Raw genomic sequence first — 20,110 nt, 5'->3', positions numbered from 1 at the left:
GTGGTGAGAAATGCACAACAACACCTCTTTCACCTCAGATGGTTGAAGAAGTTCGGTATGAGTCCCTGAATCCTAAAGGACTTCCTACAGGGGCACAATTGAGAGCATCTTGGCTGGCTGTATCATTGCCCGGTATGGGAGCTGTACTTCCCTCAATCGCAGGGCTCTGCAGAGAGTTGTGCGGACAACCCTACGCATCTGTGGATGTGAACTTCCCACTATTCCGGACATTTACAGCGACAGGTGCGTAAAACAGGCCCGAAGGATCACTGGGGACCCGAGTCACCCCAACCACAAACTGTTCCAGCTGCTACCATCTGGGAAATGTTACTGCAGCATAAAAGCCAGGACCAACGGGCTCCAGGACAGCTTCTTCCACCAGGCCACCAGTCTGATTAATTCACGCTGATACAATTGTATTTCTAAGCTATACTGACTGTTCTGTTGTAGTTCTTACTGTATGTACTATTTATTACAAATTACTATAATTTACACATTCAGACAGAGACGTAATGTAAAGATTTTTACTCCTCACATATGTGAAGGATGTAAGAAATAAAGTCATTTTAATTCAATTCAATATTCAGTAGATTTCCATAACATCCCCCCTCATTCTTTAAATCTCCAGCACGTACAAAGATCTGTGGAGGGAAATAGTCAGTGTTTCATCTTGGCTAAGAAATACTAATTGTTTTTCCTTCCGAAGTGTTGAGGTATTCTACTGTTGCACATAAAGGGTCTCAACCCAGAGCGTCAATTTGACAGATGCTGCCTGGCCCACTGAGTTCCTCCAGCACTTCATATGTTGCTCCAGATTTCAGCGCCTGCAGTCTCTTGTGTCTCACTCTTATGATTCTCACGGCATAGCAGAATGCCCGTGAAAGGTTGAATTTGAAAGCAGAATACAGAGTTAATGGCAGGATTCTTAGCAGTGCGGAGGAACAAAGAGGATCTTGGGAATCATAAACCAATTCCAATATCCCACGTCAGGTGTAATTCCAAAACTGACCTGCCTTTCATCTCCTGATGGAGTGGGTCAAATACTCCATCAATCACTGACTAGGAAAAACAGGATTGTTCTTTTGTATTAAGGGATTATTTTCCTAAGCCTACGGTCTTGGCATTGGATATTTTCACAAGCCGTTGGTTTTGGCATTAGATATTTTTCGTTTGTTTAGTTGCCATGGCCAGGACATCTTCACCCTTTGCAGTGCAGTGCGGGCGGACAGGAAGCGAAGCCGCTGGTTTTGTTGCAGTCTGCCACGTGTTGTGAAACTTAATTTGCAACAACTTTTCTTCTCTCCACCTCCCCCAAGATAAACACAATTAGAAAGGAGATTTAAAAGTTTGGAACAGCTTCATTGTCTACTTGCATTGCATTTTCTTTGCAGCTATTATACCTTACTTGGCATTGTTGTTTTACCTCAGTGCACTATGTAAAGAATTGTTTGATATGTTTGAACAGATTCTTTTTAAAAGATTAGCTGCACACAGTAGCCACTTCATTAGGTACGCCTGTATACCTGCTCGTTAATGCAAATATCTAGTCATCTAATCATGTGGCAGCAGCTCGATGCATAAAAGCATGCAGGCATATCAAGACATTCAGTTGTTTTTCAGACCAAACAGCAAAATGAGAAAGAAATGTGATCTACGTGACTTTGGCCGTGGAATGATTATTGGTGCCAGGCAGGGTGGTTTGAGTATCTCAGAAAATGCTGATCTCCTGGGGATTTTCACGCACAACAGTTTCTCGTGTTTACAGAGAATCATGCAAAAAAAAAGCAGGTCTTTGGGTGAAAACGCCTTGTTAATGAGAGAGGTCAGAGAGGAATGGCCAGATTGATTTATTATTTATTTATTGATTTATAATGCCTTCCTATCAGAAGGCATCTCTGAATGCACAACACATCAAACCTTGAAGCAGATGGACTACAGTAGTCGATGACCACAAACATACACTCAGTAGCCACTTTATTAGGTACTGGAGGTGCCGAATAAAATAGCCACTTAGTGTATTGTCAGATGTATATTGAAACATACAGTGAAATACACCATTTGTGTCAACAACCAACACAGTATGAGGATTGTGCTGGGGCAGCCTGTGGGCATCGCCACACATTCCGGCTTTAACATAGCATACCCACATTGTTCAGCAGAACAGCACAAAACAGACATGGGAGCCACTGATCCCCAGCTGTAGTAGACACCCTTTGCAGAATTCCAGGCCCTGAACCAGCTCTACTTTTATTGCACTTTGGGCAGTCCATTTCGCAAGGCTTTCTACTTCTCTCTATTCATTTTCACAGTCTGCCTTGAATGATGTGATTCTTGTTTATGATGTTGATTCCCCCACCACCCCCCCCTCCTTACCCCTTGCAGCAGCTGAACTGCTTGACTGGGGCAGCCTTTGCTTCTTGGGATGTCCCACTGCACCACAAGGTGTTAAATTACTCATGGGGTGCCCACTGCTAGGGGTGCAGAGTGGAACTGGTGCAGTGGAATCCATATTACTGCAGCTACTTGGGTATAAAATGCACAGATTGCAAAACTCTGTGCTGCAACATGACCCAGCAGTTATGTCAAACCAGCAGTGTGGCAACAGGCCAGTATTTGGTCTGAATGGCTTGGACTGTGTCTAAATACTCTGTTCCCATATAGAATCACAAGAGTCTTCTTTTCATTCTCGTGTACCACATTGCTGTTCACAATGTGGTCATAGAGAGAGAGAAACAGAATGACAAAGAGAGAGAGAGATTAAATTCATTTGCCATATATATGTTGAAACATGCAGTGAAATTTGTTGCTTTTGCATCAAATCAAATCCACAAGGATTGTGGTTGAGGCAGCCCACAAGTGTCATCGATGTTTCTGGCACCAACTCAGCATGCCCACAACTCACTGACTCTAACCTGTACATTTTTGGGATGTTGGAGGAAACTGGAGCACCCGGACGAAACCTACACAGTCATGGGGAGAACGTACAAACCCCTTAAAGGCAGTAGCGTTAATAGTGTAATGCTGACTGCTACATTACTGTTCTACCCCTTAATGTATCGTGTTATACTTAGAGGACAGGACAGGAACCGGTCTTTTGGCACAATGTCCAGCACGGTGCTGTGCCGAACTAATTAAACTAACAATTAAATGCCTCACTAAACTAATCCCTAAGGTACGCACTGTCCATGTCCTTCCACTTCCTGTATGTGCCTCTTGAAGTATTGTGTTTGCCTCCATCACCATTCCAAGCAGCGCATTCCAGGCACCTGCCACTCTCTGTGTGGGGGGAAAAACCACAAACTTGCCCCTATCACCTTAAATACATTCCCTCGCGTATTACAAACAAGAGAAAATCTACAGACGCTGGAAATCCAAAAAATGCTGGAGGAACTCAGCAGGCCAGGCAGCATCTGTGGAGAAGAGTACAATCGATGTTTCAGGCCGAGACCCTTTGGCAGTTCTGGAGAAAAAAAGATGAGGAGTAGATTTGAAAGGTAGGGGAGGGGAGAGAGAAACACAAGATGATGGGTAAAATCTGGGGGAGGGATGAAGTAAAGAGCTGGGAAGTTGGTGAAAGAGATGAAGGGCTGGAGAAGGGGGAGTCTGATAGGAGAGGACGGAAGGCCATGGAAGAAAGAAAAAGAGGAACGATCATGAGAGGGAGGTGACGGGCAGGCAAGGAGATAAGGTGAGAAAGGGAAAAGGGGATGGGACATGAAGAAGAAGGGGGGACATTACTGGGAGTTCAAGAAATCAATGTTCATGCCATCAGATTGGAGGCTACCTAGACAGAATATAAGGTGTTGTTCCTCCAACCTGGGTGTGGCCTCATCACGACAGTCGAAGAGGCCATGGAGTGGCATATCGGAATGGCAATGGGAAGTGGAATTAAAATGGGCAGCTTGTATTAGACATTTTAACCCTGGGAAAACGATGCTATCTATCTTGCCTCTTGTAATCATATAAACCTCAATCAGATCTCCCCTCAGTCTCCACTGTTCAAGATTCAAGAATATTTAATGTCATTTCCAGTACACAAGTGTAAAGGCGAATGAAATAATTCACAAACACGAGAGAGTCTGCAGATGCTGGAAGTTCAAAGCAACACACACACAATACTGGAGGAACTCAGCAGGTTTGGCAGCATCTATGGAAAAGAGTAAATAGTCAATATTTCGGTCTGAGACCCTTCTTCAGGACTGTGAAGGAAGGGGGAAGATGAAATAATTGTCACTCCAGATTTAATGCAGCACAAAAAAACACAATAAGATAAAGTACATAATAAAAAAAAACTATTACCATATAAGATAGTTTATATACATAGATTGACTGTATGTCCATAAAGTGACACTAGGCACAGGACTGTCTGTACATAAAATGACTGATAGGAAGTGACAAGGTAGTGGTGGTGGCATTGTGGAGGGGTGGGTTAATGGGTGGAGGTATTGATTTGCGTTACTGCATGGGGAAAGTAATTCTTTTTGAGTCTGGTGGCCCTGACGTGGGTGCTGCATAGCCTCCTCCTCACTGTTCCAGAGAAAACAAACCAGGTTTGTCCAACCTCCTTTTACAACACACAACATTGCTGCTGGATGGAAAAATGAGGAATCACCTTCTGGACGTCTTGGTAGTCTGTTGTGGACGTGCAGGATTTTGATCTAACAATGAAGGTTGAGACTGATCTCTAGAATGGCCAGGTTATCTTTGAGGACCTGCTCAACAGGGTGGACTTATATATGACATGAGTCAAGTAATGTGTTCTCCTAAGAGGTTGTCTACTGGTGGGTCCTCAGGTGGCTGTCGAGGCCAACCTGGGATCTACATATTTTGCTGCAATGATGACTGTGGTTAGCAGTTGGGTCTTTTGGTTGCTCATTCTTCTTTTGCAGCTACCACTTGTCTTTGTGGCACAACAGAGTCCGCTCTCATGTACGGCTTCCTCTTGAATGGATTTCCTCTGTGTGCCTGTCTTCTGTGCAGTGTCTTCCCAGCTTTTATTTGTAATGATGAATTTCTTTAGGTTGATTGTGATGTTATCTTTGAAACATTTCCTTTGCCTACTAGGGGTTCGCAGATCTTCCTTCAACTGGAAGTAAAGGATCTGTCTGGGGAGACATGAGTTAGGCACCCGGCTGACATGACCTATCCATCGGAGTTTGTGTTGGAGATGCTGTTCATGTTGGCCTCCTCCAGTACGCTAGTGTTAGTGTGTCTGACTTTCCAGATGATCCTCAAATCTTTGATAAGGATCTTTGGTGGCGTTGTTCCAAGTCTCTCAGGTGCCTGCTGCAGGTGGTTCATGATTCAGCTTCATACAATAATGTTGGAAGAACAGCTGCTCAACAGACCAAACGTTTTGTTCAACCTGTAGGTCACAGTCTACATTTTTCCTTAATCTTGCATCGGCTCCACTAGCACAATTCAGGTGGTGGTTGATCTCTGCTTTTGAGAGTCTTATGAAGAAAGGTTGGGCGAGCTAAGGCTTTACTTTCTTTGAAGCAAAGGAGGATGATTGGTGACTTGATAGAGGTGATAAGAGGCACAGATGGAGTGGACATCCCCCACCTTTTTCCCAGGGCAGCAATGGCTAATATGAGAGGACATCATTTTAAGGTGGTTTAGAGGAAAGTACAGGGGAGACATCAGAGGTAAGTTTTTTTTTACGTGGAATGATAACTGCAGGGGATCCCTAAGCTCCAGCAAGAAGAGGTCCAGAACCATTGAACACTCCTCATAGGTTAATCCTTTCGCTCTGGGGATGATTCTTGTGAAACTCCTCTGGACCCTCTCCAGCTTTCAAATCCCTTACTTACTCTTCCTTCAGTTAGTCCTGACGAAGGGTCTCGGCCTGAAACGTCGACTGCGCCTCTTCCTATAGATGCTGCTTGGCCTGCTGCGTTCACCAGCAACTTTGATGTATGTTGCTTGAATTTCCAGCATCTGCAGAATTCCTATTGTTTACAATACTCCAATGGCTTATAAAGCCTCAGCGTTATAGCCTTGCTCTTATATGCTAGTCCTCTCAAATTGAATGCTAACATTGCATTTCCCTTCCTTACTACCGACTCCACCTGGAAGTTAACCTTTAGGGGATATTATGTTTATCCCTAATATGATACTTAACTTGTCCCAGCAGCGCCAAATGCACTAGATTCCTGATGGATTTTTGAACTCGGAGTCATAGAGCAACACGGTCTCATGCCAGTCCCGTTACCTGTGTTCATCCCTCCATGTACCTATCCAAGTGCTTCTTGGGTTATACTGTATTACCTGTCTCAGTCACTTCCTCTGGCAGCTTGCTCAAACTCACCACTTCTTCATAGCTGTTACCCTTCGAGTCCCTTTTAGTTTTCCCCCACACCCAAAATCTATACCAACCCCCACCCCATTTTGGAATCCCCTACCCTGGGGAAAAGACTGTATGATCCACCCTATTTGCATCTCTCACCATTTTAAACACATCTGGAAGGTTGCCCCTCATTCTCCTACATCCTGTAACTCAGGCTCTCTAGTCCTGGCAACAACTTCGTGAAAACAAAAGGATTTTAGTACATAGCGTAGTGGTTAGCACAATGCTATTACAGCAACCCGGGCTCAATTCCTACCACTGTCTGTACATTCTGCATGGGTTTCCTCCGGGTGCTCCAGTTTCCTCCCACAGTCTGATGGACGGTTGGGTTAATTGGTCATACGGGTGTAATTGGACGGTGCAGACTCATTGCACCAGAAGGGCCTGTTACCGTGCTACATCTCTAAGTAAAGAAATAAAATAAGTAAATCACCATTTCTTCTAAATTTCACCATTAGCTACATTCATAGTGCAAAGTCCATGCCAACCCACACCTTCTCTGCATCTCCCTGCTTTGTTATGTCCACCTGATTTGTGCAGTATCTTCTGCCGTGTCCCTGTTTTGTGACCCATCACCAAGTGCGAGGCACTGCGAAGTGCTGGCTCCTTCCTGTGCTTCCACGCCCGGGAAGTGAACAATCCTGCCAGCTCCGGTTCAGAGAGGCAGACTTGGAGATACTGCCCCCCCCAAGGTCACCATGTCTCCCCGGAACACTCTCCACTCCTAGGTGGGCTCCACGAACATCTTCTTGCACTGCCTTCCTGGAGAATTCATCCTTTGTGCTGCCATTGTCCAGGGGTGACGTGTTGGCTGCTGCACCCAAGACGCATCACCTTGGAGGGTTGGGGGTAGGAGACACGTGTGATGAACGTCAGTGAATTCGTAACCACCTGATTCACCCCAACACAGGAGGAGGCAGAGGTTACACAGTGTCTTAACCCGAAACATTGACAATCCCTCTCCCCAAATTCACAGACATTCTTCAACCCGCTGAGTTTCCCCAACAGATTGATTTACAGAGTGGAATATTGTGTTTGGTTCTGGTCGTCTCATTCCAGGAAGGTTGTGGAAGCTTTAGAGAGGGGATGCAGAGGAGCGTTACCAGGATATTGCCTGATAGAGGTGTACAAAATTATAAGAGGCATAGATTGAGTGGACTGCTAGAGACGTTTTCCCGGGATGGAATTCACGACTACTAGGGGTAAAATTTTAAGGTGATTGGAGGAAAGCATGGGAGGGATGTGAGCAGTAGGTTTTACACAGAGTGGTGGGTACATGGAACACCCTTCCAGGGTGGTGGTAGAGGCAGGAACATCTACAAGACTGTTAAGCACATGGATGATAGAAAAAGGGCTATATAAGAGGGAGGGGTTATATTAATCTTAGAGAAGGTCAAAAGGTCTGCAGAACATTGTCCTATGCTGTACTGTTCTATGTTCTGTGAGATGGAGAGGACGGAGATGGGGGAGACTGTTAGGGGGACGGTCAAGAGATGTTGGAGTTGGTTTAAAGATCGGCACAACATAGTCGGCAAGCAAAACAAAAGTATTTCTGTGAACTTGTGACAATAATGAACTGACTTGCCTAATGTGTCTGTCCCTTTGCTTTCCCCCCACCCCACATTGCCCCCTCAGGCGCCCTACCTGATCTACGTAGAGGTGCTGGAGTGTGATAACCTGGAGGCTTCGCCCGTCCCTACCCGCATCCCGGAGAACCGGATCCGCAGCACGCGCTCGGTGGAGAACCTGCCCGGCTGTGGCTCCGGCTCTGGCCACGAGCAGCGAGCCCCCACCTTCACCACCGTGACCAACTACGACAACGACGATGAGGCCTGGTCCGTGGACGACATCGGTGAGCTGCAGGTGGAGGTGAGTGGTCTGTGGGGTGGGGGTGGGAGCGAGTTAGGTGTTCTGACAGGATACCTTGTGATCAGGCCCCACCTTGTGGCAAAGATGTACAGGTTAGTATGTTATGTGCCGGGAGCATGGGAATACTTACAGGCTGCCCCCAGCACTTATTCAGTCTGTGAGCAACACATTTCAATGTATGTTTCGATGTACATGTGACACAGCTAATCTTTAGTCTTTAATCAAAAACCCCACCCACCCTGGACATTGTCTCTTCTTCCCCCCCCACCCCCAGACTGGACAGAAGATTCAAAAGCCTGAAAGTACGTGTCATCAGACTCAAGGGCAGGTTCTCTCCCACTGTTGAATGGTTGCTGTAGTATGACAAGATGATTCTTGACCTCGCAATCCACCTCATTGTGAGCTTGCTCTGCACTGCACTTCCTCTGTACCTGCTGCACTTCATTCTGCATTCTGCTATCGTTTAACCTCTTCCTACCTCAGTGTAATGATTTGATTTGCATGAGCAGTATGGAAGACAAGCTATATGCACTGTACCTGGGTATGTGTGACAGTAATAAACCAATCCCCCTCCGTGGACTCTGTTTACTCAACTCACTGCTTCAGTTAAGCTGCCAACATAATTGAAGAACCCTCCCATCCTGCACTTTCTCTCTTCTCAACTCCAGTTTTCAGAGGAGCACCATCAAAGGTGGCCTGACTGGCTGCATCACAGCCTGGTAGTGAAGTTGCAAGGCATCTTACTGCAAGACCCTACAAAGGATTCCAAGGACTGCTGAGAAGATTATCAGAGTCTCTTCCATCCATTTGAGATACTTAGCAGGAGCATTGCATACTCAAGGTCCTTAGCATTGTTAGTGATCCCTCCCATCTGTCCAACAATTTCTTTGACCACCTACCATCAGGCAGGAGGTACTGTGGCATTAGGACAAGGACTGTTAGGATGGGAAACAGCTTCTTTCCCCAGGCTGAGAGACTACTGAACCCCTTGTCACCGCCCAGGTCTCATCACTTATTAAGTGCCTTTAACATTATACTGTTTACTTTTGATTTGCGTCATAAATACACCTTAAGCTAAATGTCAATCTTCTAGAATATATTTTATTATTTGTTAATTTATTTGTGTTAATATTACTTTACGAGTTGTGTGTATGAGTTATACGTACTGTTTTGTGCACCTTGGTCTGGGGGAATGTTATTTTGCTTGGCAGTATGTAAACTTGAAATAGGTTGATTGATGACATGGGTGCGCAGGATCATTGAGCTGAAAGAGCTTGCTGTAATGCTGTGTCTCTACATGAAACTTCCATAACCAGCATTATGAAAGTGACCAGAAGTGGAATTGGTTAATTATTGGCTCATGTACCGAGGTACAGTCTAAAGCTTTTGTTTGTGTGTCATCCAAACTGATCATACCATATATAGCTACATCGAGGTAGTGAAAGGAAGAACAGAATCCACAACAGAGTGTTACGGTTCCGTAGGAAGTGCCGTGCAGGAGACAATAAGGTGCAACAGACACATTGGCATTGGTAATATTGGTCGACCTCAGCACAGCCAATAATGGCTTGGGCTTCCTTCCCTTGAGAGACAGCTAGATTTCTTAATTCATCCTAAAGACAAAACCTTTGACTGTACAAGGCTGGGATTGCAGGATAGAGATTGTGCACTGACGTTCTTAAAGTGGGATGACTCAGGAGAAACCACAAAGAAGAATTGACCTTTTCCCTGAAGAGATAAAACACAGCATCTCTCAGACAGGACTTGGCATAGAACTTCCATCACCTCAAAGAATACAACAAGATTTAGGGGTAGGATTTGGCCAGTTCAAGGTTCAAAGTAAACTTATTATTTAAGTATTTACAGTACTGTGCAAAAGTCTTAGGCACACATATAGCTGATCCAAGAAGGCCACAACCTTGTCGTGGTTTGGAGGCTTACATCCCTCAGTGACCCCGAGAGCTATGTCGGCTGGAGTCGGGGCTTTATGCTTTGGCTCTTGATAGGGTCACATGCAAAGGGGTCAGACCCTCCAGGTTTGGGAGTTCAGCTCAAGGCTAACAACCCTGACTGGTAAAGCAAAATTACAGAAACTGCAATGAAAAATCCTGGTACACCTCGGTGCAATGGTCTACACCTGAGACTTGCATGACTGGCAGTGGTGGAAATCCAGAGGAAGTTACTGACATGATGAGGAAACCCTGAACACCACCAGAGATGGAGGACCTTCACTGCTGCTCTAAAGACCAGTGTCATAACTGGCAGTATATTTATAGCTATAGTGACTAAGACTCTTGCTCAATACTGAGTTTGTCAATGTGGAGCAGAGAGTGAGTTTGTAAATCTGGAGAGAGCAAAGGATGTTGGGACGGGTGAGAGTGGAGTGGTGTGGGACGGGTGGGAGTGGTGTGGGACGGGTGAGAGTGGAGTGGTGTGGGACGGGTGTGGGACGGGTGAGAGTGGAGCGGTGTAGGAGTGGTGTGGGACGGATGAGAGTGGAGTGGTGTGGGAGTGGTGTGGGACGGATGGGAGTGGTGTGGGACGGGTGAGAGTGGAGTGGTGTGGGAGTGGTGTGGGACGGGTGAGAGTGGAGCAGTGTAGGAGTGGTGTGGGACGGGTGAGAGTGGAGCAGTGTAGGAGTGGTGTGGGACGGGTGAGAGTGGAGCAGTGTAGGAGTGGTGTGGGACAGGTGAGAGTGGAGCGGTGTGGGAGTGGTGTGGGACGGGTGAGAGTGGAGTGGTGTAGGAGTGGTGTGGGACGGGTGAGAGTGGAGCGGTGTGGGACGGGTGAGAGTAGAGCGGTGGGAGTGGTGTGGGACGGGTGAGAGTGGAGCGGTGTGGGAGTGGTGTGGGACGGGTGAGAGTGGAGCGGTGTGGGAGTGGTGTGGGACGGGTGAGAGTGGAGCGGTGTAGGAGTGGTGTGGGACGGGTGAGAGTAGAGCGGTGTGGGAGTGGTGTGGGACGGGTGAGAGTAGAGCGGTGTGGGAGTGGTGTGGGACGGGTGAGAGTGGAGCGGTGTGGGAGTGGTGTGGGACGGGTGAGAGTGGAGCGGTGTAGGAGTGGTGTGGGACGGGTGGAGAAGGATGTTGGGAATGGTGAGAGTAGAGCAGTGTAGGAGTGGTGTGGGACGAGTGGCAAGGAAGGAGGGCTGGGGTGGAGGACAGCGTGGGTGCAGACACACCCAGCCATGAGACAAAAGGTCTGGTCATTTGATTCCGAACATTTGGTTTATTGATCATTACAGAATGTCTCTCTGGTGTTTCCCACTCAATATTCTCTCCCTTTCCCTTTTCCCAACCATGATTTCCCTATCTGCCCTCTTCCCACTCTCAGTCCACAGTAGAGACCCATATCAGGATAGGTTTACCATCACTCACATGCAATGACTTTTTTTGCGGCAGCAGTACATAAAATTACTACATTATTATGTACTGGTCTTAGGCACCCTAGTGAAATATATGGGCCAAAGACTTTTGCACAATACTGTATACGTCACCATAAACAACCTTGAGATTCATCTTCTTGCAGGCAATCACAGTTTTACAAGGAACATAATAGAACCAATGAAAGACCACATCCAATAGGACAGACAGCAACCAGTCTGCAAAAAAACAAACTCTGCAAATAGAAAAAGAAAAGCATGATAATAAATAAACAAGAAATATCGAGAACATGAGATGAAGAACCCTTGAAAGTGGGAACAGTTCAGTGATGGGACAAGTGAAATTTAGTGATGTTATCCCCTTTGTTTCAAGAACCTGATGGTTGAGGGGTAATAACTGTTCCTGAACCTGGTGATGTGAGTCATGAGGCTCCTGTACCTTCTTCCTGATGGCAGCAGTGAGTTGAGAGGATGCCCTGGGTGATGGATGCTGCTATCCTGCAACCGCGCTCTGTATTGTTGAGGTCAATGGTGGGGAGGGCTTTACCTGTGATGGAGTTGGCCGTATCCACTACTTTTTGTAGGCTTTTCCGTTCAAAGGTATTGGTGTTTCCATACCAGGCTGTGATGCCACCAGTCAGTATGTCAATATACTCTCCACCTATAGAACTTATTCAGAGTTTTAAATGACACACTGAATCTTCACAATCTTTTAACAAAGTAGAGGCTTCATCTGTTCGTGCTGACCTAGCAGAAAGAGCATTTATGCTAGACCCAAGATAGATCCTCCAAAATAATAATACCGAGGAACTTAAAAGTTGCTGACCCTCTCCACCTCTGATCTCCCGATGAGGACTGACTCATGGACCTCTAGCTTCCTCCTCCTGAAGTCAATAATCATCTCCATCAGCTCATTGGGTCTGATTTACCATGGCTGGTTATGTTTTTATTTTCTCAAATTCATTTCCTGCCTTCTTCCTGTAATGGTTAATCAAGAACCGACCAACCTCTGCTGTAAGTACAGCCAATGACATGAGATCTACAGCACCCACACCCCTCTCCACCCTGCCCACGATGAATTCCACAGGTTTACCTCCCTTGGCTGAAGAAGCGTCTGCTCACCTCAGTTCTGAGGGAGCATCCCTTTGTTCTGAGGCAGTGCTGGGGAACCGGAGGCTCTTCCATTGGTAACATTCTCTTCACGTCCACGCTGAGGTTTCAATGAGCTCTGTTCCATGAAACATGTCGGTAGAGAGTCCTTGATTGTGTCTGCAGCTGTCAAATTAAATGAGGCTAAGTTCTGATCGCTATTAATCCTGCTCCCTGCCCACAGCTACCTGAAGTGCACACCAACAGCAGCGATAACATCTCCCAGTTTTCTGTGGATAGCATCACGAGTCAGGAGAGCAAGGAGCCAGTGTTTATAGCTGCCGGTGATATCAGGTAAGTGGAATCAGGCTTATCATTGACATACATCATGAAATATGTTGTTTTGTAGTAGCAGTACAATGCAATACATTAAAAATTACTATAAGTTATAATGAGATCTACATAAAAAATAAGTAGTATAAAAAAAGATCAAAATAGTGAGGTAGTATTTATGGGTTATGAGCCATTCAAAAATCTGATGGTGGAGGGCAAGAAGTTACCTCTAAAACATTGTGTGATTCTTCAGGCTCCTGTACCTCTTCCCTAATGGTAGTAATGAGGAGAGGACATGTTATGTTGGCAACAGAAGCATCCAGAACATGGCCTCTCCTCATTCCGTATGTCTTTGGAAGGTGAGAGGAAACCCATGCAGTCATGAAGAGATCGCATAAACTCCTTATAGAGGGCAGTGGGAAGTGAGCCCTAATTGCTGGCACTTAAAGTGTGCCGCCATTTGACTGGGGTGTTTGGTGTTTCAGTTCAGCATGTGCCAGGAATGGTGGGGTGGTTCCTTGAGCAACCTATCCAGATAATAGTGACACTGTGAGGTGTTGCACTGTGGGAGGACCAACCAGGGTAGATCTTACACGATGAGTGGTAGGGCACTGAGGAGTGCGGTACAACAGACAGATCTGGGAATACGGATCCAGAATTTCTTGTAAGTGGTGTCACAGGTACGTAGGTAGGGTTGTAATGAAAGCTTTTGGTACATTGGCCTTCATAAATCAATGTATTGAATTGGGATGCTATGTTGAAATTGTATAAGATGTTGGTGAGGCCTAACCTGGAGTATCGTGTCCAGTTTTGTTCACCTACCTACAGGAAAGATGTAAATATGGTTGAAAAGAGTGCAGAAAAAATTTACAAGAATGTTGCCAGGATTTGAGGGCCTAAGTTATTGGGAAAAGGTTGAATAGGTTAGGACTTTATTCCGTAGAGCGTAGTAGACTGAGGAGAGATTTGATAGAGGTATACAGAATTATGAGGGGTATAGATAGGGTAAACGCAAAAAGGCTTTTTTCACTGAGGTTGGGTGAAACTACAATCAGACGTCATGGATTAAGGGTGAAAGGTGAAATGTTTAAGGGAAATATGAAGAGGAACTTCTTCACTCAGACAGTGGTGAGAGTGTGGAACAAGCTGCCAGCACAAGTGGTTTGATTTCAACATTTAACTTAAATTTGGATAGGTACATGGATGGGAGAGTTATGGTCCAGTTGCAGGTCGATGGGACTAGGCAGAATAATGATTCTGCACAGACCAAATGGGGCAAAGGGCCTGTTTCTCTGCTATAGGGCTCTGTGACTCTCTGACTATATAATCTGGCAGATTACCTCATCGCCAGAACTCAGTTACAGACACCAAGACCTCACTTGCCGGGTCGCAAGAGGGGTCCTCCCATGTCAGATCCTTCTTGTACAGATGACACATCATCCCCACTGCATGCCTGCCCTCAGGATGGGTGTGTGATGGAGAGGATGTCACCCACCTCTTTACAGAGTGTGGATTTGTAAAGTTGTGGAGTTGGAAGCAAGGGTCCCTCCCTGTCCCAGTTCATCCCCAGCAGCTGCCTAACAGAGGACTCTGTGATCTACGGCCTGTTCCTGGGGATACATATGGAGACAGACATCAAGTGCTGTTGGAAGATCATCTACTTAGTGAAGGACGCCCTTTGGCTTGTCCGGCTGTTCTTCCAGCACAGTAAGATGTGCTGAGAATGCAGGGTGACGTGCTGAGGGATGTTCCGAGGCTCGGTGCAGACAAAACAGAATCTCAGTGAGAAGGGCCCACAGAGTCTGGAACTCAATATGTGCAGGAGAACACAGGTAGGAACAGAGGGAGCGAAGCCCTCACCATTGAAATGGTGGATTACTCTTGGGGGCCACGAGTGGCAATGGTTTATGACTTAAAAAAATAAGTTAACACTACTGAATGTAAAGGTCGTGAATGTGGAAGTTTTGAATAGAATTTGACCTCTGACCCTCGACACAGGAGCCCCTCAGGGCTGTGTCCTAAGCCGCCTCCTTTACTCTCTGTATACCCATGACTATGTTGCCACCCACAGCTCCAATCTGCAAATTACATTTGCAGATGACACTGCATTGATTGGCCTTATCTGAAATAATAACAAAGCAGCCTACAGAGAAGAAGTCATCACCCTGACACAGTGGTGTCAAGAAAACAACCTTTCCCTCAATGTCGCAAAAACAAAGGAGCTGGTTGTGGACTACAGGAGGAATGGAGACAGGCTAACCTCCATTGACATCAATGGATCTGAGGTTGAGGGGGTGAACAGCTTTAAGTTCCTCGGCATACACATCACTGAGGAGAAAAAGGAACAATAATGCCTCTTTCACCTCAGACGGTTGAGGAAGTTTGGTATGGGCCTCCAAATTCTAAGAACTTTGCACAGGGGCACAATTGAGAGCATCCTGACTGGCTGTATCACTGCCTGGTACGGGAACTGTACTTCCCTCAATCGCAGGACTCTGCAGAGAGTGGTGCAGACAGCCCAGCACATCTGTAGTTGTGAACTTCCCATGATTCAGGACAATTACAAAGACAGGTGTGAGAAAAGGATCATTGGGGACCCGAGTCACCCCAACCACAAACTGTTCCAGCTGCTAAAATGGTACTGCAGCTTAAAAGCCAGGACCAACAGGCTGCAGGACAGCTTCTCCCACCAGGCCATCAGACTGATTAATTCATGCTGATGCAGTTGTAATTCTGTTATTGACTGTCCTGTTTTGTACATGCTATTTATTACAAATTATTATAAATTGCACATTGCACATTTAGACAGAGACATAACGTAAAGATTTTTGCTCCTTGTGTCTGTGAAGGATGTAAGAAATACAGTGGGTTCCCATTCATTGGGACCAGTACCTTTTGATCCAATTAAGCAGTTGCCCCAATTAGCTGAAGTTTCATGGAAATAGTTAAAAAGAATAAAAAGACATAAATGACCATTTAACTGAGTAACAATGTATTTAAGTGAAATACAGAATAAGTTAGAACACTATCACTACTACTACAGTACCATAAAACTGTGTATTAGTTCCTAATACTTACCGATGGAGGAATTCATCCAATTTATGCTACTGTGTTTTCTTGATTGACTGTAAATGAGCAAAATCAGTGCGGACACCTGGTGCAGATAATGGACTGACTTCATTGCCTTCCCGCATGAAGTGCATGGGACTGAAGCTAGTTGACAACAGTCTCTTGTCCAAATTAAGGGGCATAGTATCCCAAATAAACGAAGGAAATTCTAGCTATTTTCTCAATTAGTTTTTGTTTTTTAATAGTTGCCCAAATAAGCTGTTGCCCTGATTAAATACTGGCTCAATTAACCGGAATCCACTGTATGTAAAAAAAAACAGAAGTAACGAGACGGCTTTTCATACTGCAGGCGACGTCTCTCAGAGCAGCTGGCCCACGCACCCACTACGTTTAAACGGGACCCCGAGGACCCCTCTGCTGTGGCCCTGAAGGAACCGTGGCAGGAGAAAGTCGGGTAAGAACGGAGGGTGTGAAGCCCACCACAGCTGTCACGTGCATTTTTTTTAACGTTTATCTTGGGGACCACAAAGCTTTGCTTTTGCAGAGAGGCCCAAAGATCATTTCAGTTGTTGCCAGTGTCACGGGGACATTCATGTTACATAAGTATCTTTGGGACATATAAGGAGGTCATTCAGCCCTTCAAATCCCAGTGTAATCTCATTTCCCTTTAACCAAGTCTACTCACTTGCCTCCACAGCTCCCCTGCCCCCCCCACCCCCATTAACCAGCTCTTCAGGCCGTCTCTGGAGTACATACTCTATCTATTTATTTATTGATTGATTGAGATACAGCGCACAACAGGCCCTTCCAGCTCTTTGAGCCGTGCTGCACCGCCCAGAAACCCCCAATATAATCCTAGTCTAATCACAGAACAATTTACAATGACTAGTTAACCTACTAACCAGAGCACCTTTGGACTGTGTGAGGAAACCGGAGCACCCGGAGGAAACCCACAAGTTCCACAAAGAGGACATACAGATTCCTTGCAGATGATGTTGGAATTGAACTCTGAACTCTAACGCCCCAAGTCCGCTCCGCTATTCCATCATGACTGATTTATTATCCCGCTCGACCCCATTCTCCTGCCTTCTCCCCGTAACCTTTGACGCCCTTACTGATTAATAACCTATCAACCTCGGCTTTAAATATGCCTAGTGACTTAGCCTCCACAGTCATCTGTGGCAATGATTCACTACCCTCTGGCTAAAGCAGGGGTTCCCTCCTTTTTAATGCCATAGACCAATACCGTTAAGCAAGGGGTCTGTGGATTCCTGGCTGGGAACCCCTGGGCTAAAGAAATTCCTCACCTCTGTTCTGAAGGGACGTCCTTGTACACTGAGGCTGGGCCCTCTGGTCTTAGACTCTTCCCCCTAGTGGGAACATCCTCTCCTCTCCACTCCATTCTATCTAGGCCATTCAATACTTGATAGGTTTCAATGAGATCCTCTCTCCTTTTTTCTAAACTCTAGTGACTACAGGCCCACAGCCATCAAGTGCTCTTCATACTCTTTCATTCTGGGGATCATTTTCATGAATCTTACTCGAGTCCCAGTACTTGTAACACTTCTGTCACCAACTTCAGTGCATGTGATTGGATGCCATCGGTTTTGGGTCACGTAGCCAGGCATTGCCTATAAACCCGTGTTCTGGCCTGGTTTCTAACATCGCTTTCAATTCCCCCTTTTCCCACGTGCAGGCGAATCCGAGAGAATTCTCCCTACGGCCACTTCCCGAACTGGCGGCTGCTCTCAGTCATAGTCAAGTGCGGTGATGACCTTCGCCAGGAGCTCCTAGCTTACCAGGTCCTAAAGCAACTGCAGGTATGTCACAAACACGAGATTCTGCAGGTGCTGAAAATCCAGTGTAACGCACAAAAAAATGCTGGAGAAACTCAGCAAGTCAGGCTGCAGGGAGGTGGGTGTGTGCGGGAGGGAAGATGAAATGAGAAGCTGTGAGGGGATAAGTGGGATAGGAGAGGAGAGTTGACCATGAGAGAAAGGGGAGGAGGAAGGAAACCTGAAGGAGGTGATAGGCAGATAAGGAGAAGAGAACGATTGAGAGGGGAATGAAGAATTGAAAAAGAGAGAAGGAGGGAGGGCAAAGAAATTAGCAGAAGTTGGAGAAATCAATATTCATGCCATCAGGTTGGAGGCTTCTCTGACGGAATATGAGGTGTTGCTCCTACAGCCTGAATTTGGCTTCATCATGGCAGTAGAGGAGGCCACAGATAAACATGTTGGGATGGGAATAAAAAGTCAAATTGAAATGGGAGGCGACTGTGAAATCCTGCCTTACGGATGGCATTGGGTCAATGGCACAGTAATAGCGTTACACTAAACACTACATTACAATGCCTTCTCTTCCGTCCTAGCCCTGTGCACATTGCACTTATCCATCTGAGTTTAAGTTAATCCCCGTTCCCCATCTGTCTTCCTGCAGGCTATCTGGGAGTTGGAGCGAGTGCCACTCTGGATCAAGCCCTACAAGATTCTGGTGATCTCTGCGGACAGTGGGATGATCGAGCCAGTGGTGAACGCGGTGTCGCTCCACCAGATCAAGAAGCAGTCCCAGCTCTCCCTCCTGGACTACTTCCTGCAGGAACATGGGAACTACACCACTGAGGAATTCCTGTCTGCCCAACGCAACTTCGTCCAGAGCTGCGCCGGCTACTGTTTGGTCTGCTACCTTCTCCAGGTCAAGGACAGGTGAGGACCCTCTGTGATGCTTATCTTTTTGAACATCCGTTCACGGGCCAAAAGCAGACGGGAAATTGGGATTCGCTGGATGGGCACCATGGTTGGCACAGGCTGGTTGGGCTGAATGGCCTATTTTTATGGTGCCAGGCAAATAACCTCTTCCTTACTGTCAACAAGACAGAAGAGATTATTGACTTCAGAAGAACTCGCACCATTCATGCCCTTCTTTACATCGGCAGCACAGCAGTGGAAGCTGCAAGCGTTTCAAACTAGTGGGAGTGCACATCTCACACAGCCTTTCAGGTCCCAGAACACATCCTACACAGTCATGAAAGCTCCTCAATGCCTCTACTTTCTGAGGAGGCTGAAGAGAGCTGGACTTTTCACATCCATACTCAAGTCGTTCTGCATATGCGCAGTAGAGAGCATCTTGACAGGCTGCGCTCTACTGGGTACGAAGTCTACACTAGAGCGGACAGGAAGCCTCTACAACGATTGTCAGAACTGCCCAACACGTCACTGGCACTAGCCTCCCCCACCATCAGGGCCATATATACATAAAAAGTGTCAGAAAAGGGCCAGTAACATCATGAAGGATCCCATCCACCTTGCTCATGGAGTGTTTGTCCCACTCCCATCAGGCAGGAGGCCACATAGCATCTGCACCGAGACCACCAGACTCAAAGACTTTCCCCAAGCAGGAAGGCTGATCAACACCTCCACTCAACAACTCCACAACTACTTTATTATTTCCTGTCAGTTGCCTTATGTACAACCTGGCATTATTTTATGGACACACAATCAATCAATGTATATAAACTAGCTTAATTTTTGCAAATCAATCAAATTCTGTCTGCCCATGTCCACAAGGATTTAATACAAATTAATTTTAAAAATCAGGATCAAATCCTGATATTTGCAATGACTATATTACCACCAGCGTCTCCCAACATGGTCTCCATCTATTTATCCAGTCATTGTTGTCTGTGACAGCTTGCTCTGTGTGTGTTGGCTGCTACAGTTGGAGGACTTTGGGATGCCCTCTGATTGTGAACAGCCTGTCTCTGCTCTGACCCTTTGGTATTAACATTTCAGAGGATCTGTCCTTGGGCTGGCAACATAAATAAGGCACAGCAGCACCTCTGTTTTCTTAGGAGTTAGCATAGATTTGGCATTTCACCAAACAGTGTCATCCAATGCATTCAGGAAAATTGGTACTTGTTTTTCATTGGCTGTTCCATTTGCTTCAAAATACTTCTCAATCCGTTCAGTGTACAAAATTCCGTTAGCTGTTGTGTAATCAAACACATCAGTCTTTGACAAA

At 46.1% G+C, this 20,110-nt stretch overlaps 1 protein-coding gene across 2 annotated transcripts in view; it reads left to right on the top strand.

Moving 5' to 3' along the window:
• pi4kb (phosphatidylinositol 4-kinase, catalytic, beta) overlaps positions 1-20,110 on the top strand; it is a 131,495-nt gene that overhangs the window by 95,308 nt on the left and 16,077 nt on the right. For both annotated transcript variants that reach the window (XM_063041711.1, XM_063041710.1), the window contains 5 exons: positions 7,985-8,218; positions 12,933-13,042; positions 16,440-16,544; positions 17,787-17,910; positions 18,530-18,795. In XM_063041711.1, the coding sequence (XP_062897781.1) occupies positions 7,985-8,218; positions 12,933-13,042; positions 16,440-16,544; positions 17,787-17,910; positions 18,530-18,795 (839 nt within the window). The remainder of the gene's footprint in view (positions 1-7,984; positions 8,219-12,932; positions 13,043-16,439; positions 16,545-17,786; positions 17,911-18,529; positions 18,796-20,110) is intronic.

This window comes from Mobula hypostoma, chromosome 2, assembly GCF_963921235.1.
Source record: "Mobula hypostoma chromosome 2, sMobHyp1.1, whole genome shotgun sequence".
NCBI classification, from domain to species: Eukaryota; Metazoa; Chordata; class Chondrichthyes; order Myliobatiformes; family Myliobatidae; genus Mobula; species Mobula hypostoma.
The sequence above is the reverse complement of the archived record's forward strand: the minus strand, read 5'-3'. Positions and strand labels throughout refer to the sequence as shown.